Source organism: Glandiceps talaboti, chromosome 11 (assembly GCF_964340395.1).
Source record: "Glandiceps talaboti chromosome 11, keGlaTala1.1, whole genome shotgun sequence".
Lineage (NCBI taxonomy): Eukaryota > Metazoa > Hemichordata > Enteropneusta > Spengelidae > Glandiceps > Glandiceps talaboti.
Genome location: NC_135559.1, coordinates 457,501 through 463,908, shown reverse-complemented (window position 1 = coordinate 463,908; position 6,408 = coordinate 457,501). Strand labels below are relative to the sequence as shown.

General features: G+C 35.0%; 1 protein-coding gene across 1 annotated transcript; it reads right to left on the bottom strand.

The window, feature by feature from the left end:
* Positions 1-236: 236 nt before the first annotated feature.
* Positions 237-6,309, bottom strand: LOC144442616 (organic solute transporter subunit alpha-like). Its single transcript, XM_078131995.1, has 7 exons — positions 6,246-6,309; positions 4,524-4,555; positions 3,442-3,515; positions 2,995-3,153; positions 2,043-2,154; positions 1,164-1,416; positions 237-496 (listed from the first exon to the last, which is right to left on the bottom strand). The coding sequence occupies exons 1-7, from the start codon at positions 6,307-6,309 to the stop codon at positions 237-239; spliced, it is 954 nt and encodes a 317-aa protein (XP_077988121.1).
* Positions 6,310-6,408: the final 99 nt, after the last annotated feature.

The window sequence follows — 6,408 nt, the reverse complement described above, 5'->3', positions numbered from 1 at the left end:
AATATATACCGTATGTGTTAAAAATAGCGCGTCACATGAATTTCATATACAAAATAAAACAAAGTAAAACACAGAATCAATGAAACTGAACTTGACCTAACAGAATGTGACGTGATACAACAGAAAAGGGAAAAATTGCAGACGACATAGACCGTACGTACAAAAAACTGTAAATATTTATATTTGATGAAACTATATATGTCCATAGATGAAGAATTTTTCTTTCTTTACAAATTTTAATATGCAGTGAGTATGACGTCAACTTTAGAAACGCTCACTTTGTCAGAATCAACAGCGTCTGTCAATTTTTTCTTGTTAAAATCAGTCTCTGTTTCTGTCACGATGTACGAAATAGTTTTCAGTCCTTCTTCAGCCATTTTCTCTTGTTGGCTGACGTGGCCGTCAAAGTCATCAATGTCACCACGTGATCGGTAGAGGAATGCAGCGACAAGACTCATCGTAAAGAACTCAAAAACAATCATACAGAAGTGGATATCTGGAGACACAATAAAAATGATGATCAGTGGAAACAAACACGGGAAAAGTACAATATCAACGAAAAGACAAACACTCGATTTGAGAACTACAACAACCGTGACTTTATATAGCACTTTGACCATTTGCTACAGTACACCTATATATGTTGCGCCCTCATCGGTTACTTAAGACTGGCCACCCAATTCGAAGAACAAGCGATATGTGTACTGAAGTCCCCGACGAGGGCACACTGTACAAGATGATTGGACTTCAGTATGTAGCAAACGGTCAAAGGTGATATATCAACAGACAATTTAGCGAAGCCAGTGAGACTGTTAGAGCGACTAATAACAGAACACATACATATCACATTAAACCGCCGGTAACATGTTTGCTTTTTATTTTCTTACGCTTGTTTGATATTTTGCTGATAAAAATGCAATAATTACTGTGTTGTAGTATTTTCATTTGGAAAGTGTAAGTTTTGAAAAGAGATAACGAAAAACTTGAAGATTATGATGTGAAATGTATCACATTTGCTAAGAAAACAAAAACGGTTACCCCAAAATACATGTAGATCAGAACATGGGTCCAACACAGTTACTGGCCCCCAGGACAAATCTTGTACAATCTGTCACGCTAACAATTATGTGCCTTTAAGTAAGACGAGCAAATACAACACTTACTGTAAACTCTGGCTCGACCATTGAACATTCCCCGACATGGAATCAAACCAAAATTGTCAATAAAGAGGATGACTGATAGTTGTATATTGGTCATCAGAAGAATACACTGGATACACAAGAACTTGAAGGAAAGGCGGTATTTGTGAAGATCAATACTACAGGCTCGGTTCATAATTCCTAAGGCCTGCATAGCAGTGCATGTAGATATGACATGAACGGTAGTTAACCAGGTATAGGGAGCATCTAATGTAATCTATATATGGTGAATAGATAAATACAAAGAATAGGCGTTAAGGTGAACCATAGACAGTGGGTGAACCATAGACAGTGGGTGAACCATAGACAGTGGGTGAACCATAGACAGTGGGTGAACCAACTCGTGGTACAAGTAGTAAGTAAATGGAGTGTTGAAAAACATGGATTTGAAGTAGATACTTTTCACTCAGTCCGAAAAACCAGCTAGAACAATTAATGAATTTTCTTCCTTTCTCTTTGTGTTTTGGTTGATTTTTTTATATTGTTTTGTTTTGATACATTTTTCTTTCCATGTTCCTTTGTTGTTGTTGTTGTTGTTGTTGTTGTTGTTGTTGTTGTTGTTGTTGTTGTCGTCGTCGTCGTCGTCGTCATCGTCGTCGTCGTCGTCGTCGTCGTTGTCGTCGTCGTTGTTTGTGCCCCTTCCCACTTCCTCATCTTGATGGTATGAAACGTACACATGTGATACCTTCAAGTAACACCATTAGGACAAATAACTGTGATGTGATGGTTTATGGGACGTTAGTCAGAGGATTAGCTAGAGAAAGAAGTCTGGACAAATCATTACTGAAAGACAAGAAAATTAAACTACGGCAATCCCTAAGAGAAAAATACGAAAATACTTACGTTTCCATGTATGTAACGACCGTCTTCCATCAGAAGATAAACAAGAAATACAACCATTGCACGTTCAATAGTGTTTTGTGCAACCAACCGTCTTATAATACAATATGTTTTCCTGCAAAATAGTAATGGTAAATTTATCAACTACAACACAGATCTGACTTCTGTACTTCCTAAATCTGTATTTTGTTCTTATCTATACAAGGACATATAGACTATTTTACATTACGACAGATATATTAGCTGATAAAACATTTGAAATGTTTGATACATCTAATTAACCACAGGAAACGACTCAAGATTTCGTCCTTCAACATTAATTGCCGGTCGATGTCACGTGATTGTATATCAATTTAACGTCAACTTAGTAGTCACTAGAATTAAATTTTACACATGTGTGTGATTACAAATGACAGAAAAACTGTCAATTGCCATTATACTAGGCTATGGATTTGTAAAAATGAAGACGATATATCACGAACAAACATGTAATGTTTTGAATATTGGAATAACAAAATTTCACAATTTGAAGACGTTCGTTACGTTTAACTTATATTTTGACAGCGTGATATGTAAGTAACTAGATATAACTCCCAAATGTGACGCAATCATCATTTTGATGCATAGAACCATATCACAATCGTCGTAATGCATATACCCCTTTGCGGCAATAGGGATCATATGCATATTAAACACTATTGTCGTAAAGACATAGGCCTCTTTGCGGCAATAGGGATCATATGCATATTAAACACTATTGTCGTAAAGTCATAGGCCTCTTTGCGGCAATATGGATCATATGCATATTAAACACTATTGTCGTAAAGTCATAGGCCTCTTTGCGGCAATATGGATCATATGCATATTAAACACTATTGTCGTAAAGTCATAGGCCTCTCTGCGGCAACGGTACGAAAATATACTCTGAGTTGTGAGAATGATCGTATACACCTACCTGTTTAGATTGATAGATGGTATACAGATAAAACAGCGTAACAATGGCATGGTACTAATTTGTACTTTTCTACCACTGAACGCCCTATACATCTCTTCACTACCCCCATAGTAATCTGCTATCAGTGACAAGAACACGTACAGGGTTCTGGAGAAGTATCTGTTGGCAAAAAGATGAAGTGTATTGGTTTGTTACTTGGTGTGCATATCAGCGGCATTTCGAGGACCCAACCATCTTGAAATTACCCAGCGTACAATACGAATGTTCCATTACCAACACGATCTAAAACAGCTTTCGACAAAGAGTTGTCTGTTTTGATTGTCATAGTTATTTCAGGACTGTATATATTTTACAAATCACCTCTAATATCTAAAACATCCCATGTCTGTAATGATACACGTAAACACGTAAACTATTTAAGTAATGATATTGCATGCTATCACTTACACTGATGCGGTAAAGGCGATGATCATAGCGGAACGTGGGAAGATAATACCTAGACACGCCATACCACAGAAAAACTATAAAGAAATATTGAAAGGAGAAAAGATATATAATAAGTAAATAAAGCCTTAAAACAATATGAAGTGTTCCGTGACCATATGCCCATTCTTTCTCAGACTAAACTACCAGTATTTCTGAATCAGTCTGTCTCTTTCAAGTGATACAAGTGCAGTCACGTGATATTTTACCAAACTTTTACTATGTAGGAACATTACAGCAATGAAATTATAATAGTTTCCAATTTACCAAGTATCAATGTTGAACAACAACATTCTATATGTGTTCTGTATACGATGCATGCATAATACAATGAGCTGCACAAAGGGAATGAACAACCGTGTTTTAAAAATAGTCATACCTGATAAGAATCGCCTATCAAAACATTCAGTGCAGAGTGTTGAGCACAGAACGTAACCATCAATCAAATCAGTTGTCTCATATATTGAAATCATACATGATTTGATTCTTGTTGTTGTTATTTTGTTGTTGTTCTTGTTCTTGTTCTTGTTGTTTGTTTGTTTGTTTGTTTGTTTGTTTGTCTGTCTGTCTGTCTGTTTGTTTGTTTGTTTGTTTGTTTTAATTTGTTTCGTCACAGAAGGAATATGTTGCTACATATAACACAATAATCGTATCGACTACAATTCCCCTTAACTACCCGTCAACAATATTTACAGTTTGATATATTTTCACTATCACAGCAAATAGGATCTAAACATCTAAAAGCCACAAATGTCAGAATATAAACCTACCGGATATATTGCAAGAATCCAAATAATTTTATTTCTTCTAGATTTGTCCTTCATTCGATTTACTAAATAAATCATGGACTTAAAGAATACCACGAAGGCAAGGAATGTCAATAACAGCATAATGGTAAACAACACCCTTTCAGCGGTTGAAAAAGCTGTGAAAGAAATGAATATCAAATTTAGTTGAAAAAGCTGTGAGGTGATAATATGATGTGTGTGTCGATATGTATTCTGAAAAGATTTGTTTTTTATGTCGAAATAAAAGTTTAAGGATACCATAGACCCTCCACCAGGGTCTATGAGGATACCTGTGGTATAATTTTACGAAAACAATTTAAATTTTATCATTTAAATGTCACATTTCGTTCTTAAAAATGTATACACTGTGCTATAAGGACATTCTCGGTAGATATCTAGCGTGTACACCGAGATGAACAGTTTGATGATGTTTCATCTGTTATCTTAAATCATAAGTTAGTCGTCAGCAAAACTCATATAAAATAATAGACATCATTTCCTCTCCTTCATAGTTTTTGTCCAACCTACAACGCATACAGGTATAATTTTGTTTGTATGCCGACAAGATAGAAACATCGATATTGTGACGTATTGTTGTTCATGTTACAAGACCCTGGGTAAGATTGTGACGTCTCTGTAACCACAATTAACAATAGTGTCCCCCATCGAATGTCATTGGCCCTTCTGAATACCATGATCACCATGTAAAACGGACATTGTTCGGACCAGTTTTCATGTTAAATGGTACCGGTCCGATAACCCCTACAGGCGGTCAGCCAATATATATGCGTGGTTATCAGTACGGTACAAGATGTTCAGATAACCCCCACGGGCGGTCAGCCAATGTGTATCTCTGTATATAATATAGATCATGAGATGACGGTCAGCCAATGTGTATATTTGTCTATACTATAGATCATGAGATGACGGTCAGCCGATGTGTATATTTGTCTATACTATAGATCATGAGATGACGGTCAGCCAATGTGTATTTTTGTCTATACTATAGATCATGGGATGACAATGAACTAAAGTCAAGATCTTTCAAACCATACAGTTTTTTCTAGTTAAATAAGATTAAAGTTCATCGTAATTATGTCAAGTATAGATAAAACTATTGTAGTGACGACAACAAAATTCATAATAGATTGTTTCAGGATCAGGGACAGTAAATTTGGTTTCCTTTTTGTTTGCATTGTAGTCTTTATATATATTTCTTTCTCAGCTGTTTTTGTGCTTTTGGCTCACGTGACCTCCTTTATTCGTTCTTATGTATTTATGTAACCCTCCTCCGGGGATAAACGGAGGTATGTTCCGTTATTGGAATAAAGAAAGACTATACTATACTACACTATACTATACTATACTATACTATACTATACTATACTATACTATACTATACTGTACTATACTATACTATACAATACTATACTATACTGTACTATACTATACTATACTGTACTATACTATACTATACTATACTGTACTATACTATACTATACTATACTATACTATACTATACTATACTATGCTATATATACTATACTATACTATACTATACTATACTATACTATACTATACTATACTATACTATACTATACTATACTATACTATACTATACTATACTATACTATACTATACTATACTATACTATACTATACTATACTATACTATACTATACTATACTATACTATACTATACTATACTATACTATACTATACTAAAGTCGTCAACTGTCATCACTTTTTTCTTTGTTTGGGTGATATTTTTGGTAGGGGGTGTTGAAATCTGCATTGAGTGATTGTTGTCATTAATGGTACATCGGATTGTACGGTTTAGTGTTTATCATTATACGTTCCCTTCGTATTTCCCACGTGTTATTAACCCCAGAAAGCGTCACCAGTGGTGGTTACATATCTTTCATAAATAAAATTGGTAGGTAAATTAATGATAGAAATATGATTATTCTTCAATACTCACCCTCAGGAAGCTGAGAAGAATATAGAGTGTCAGGATAACATTCGTCTGTTGTGTTATTCGGCATCTTGAGGTAATCCCTACTAGGAGAGGTAGAAACAGATATGTGTTCAGTCTCCATAGTAAATGATAGTTATACACGGTTTGACACCTTTATTTACTAAAT

Bases quoted from the DNA above. Each gene is read 5' to 3' on its own strand.
- LOC144442616 (XM_078131995.1), bottom strand. From the start codon at position 6,309: ATGCCGAATAACACAACAGACGAATGTTATCCTGACACTCTATATTCT. The intron at 2,155-2,994 runs GTAGGTGTATAC...ACTATTTTGCAG, and splicing joins CCATCTATCAATCTAAACAG to GAAAACATATTGTATTATAA. The intron at 497-1,163 runs GTAAGTGTTGTA...TTGTGTCTCCAG, and splicing joins TGGTCGAGCCAGAGTTTACA to ATATCCACTTCTGTATGATT.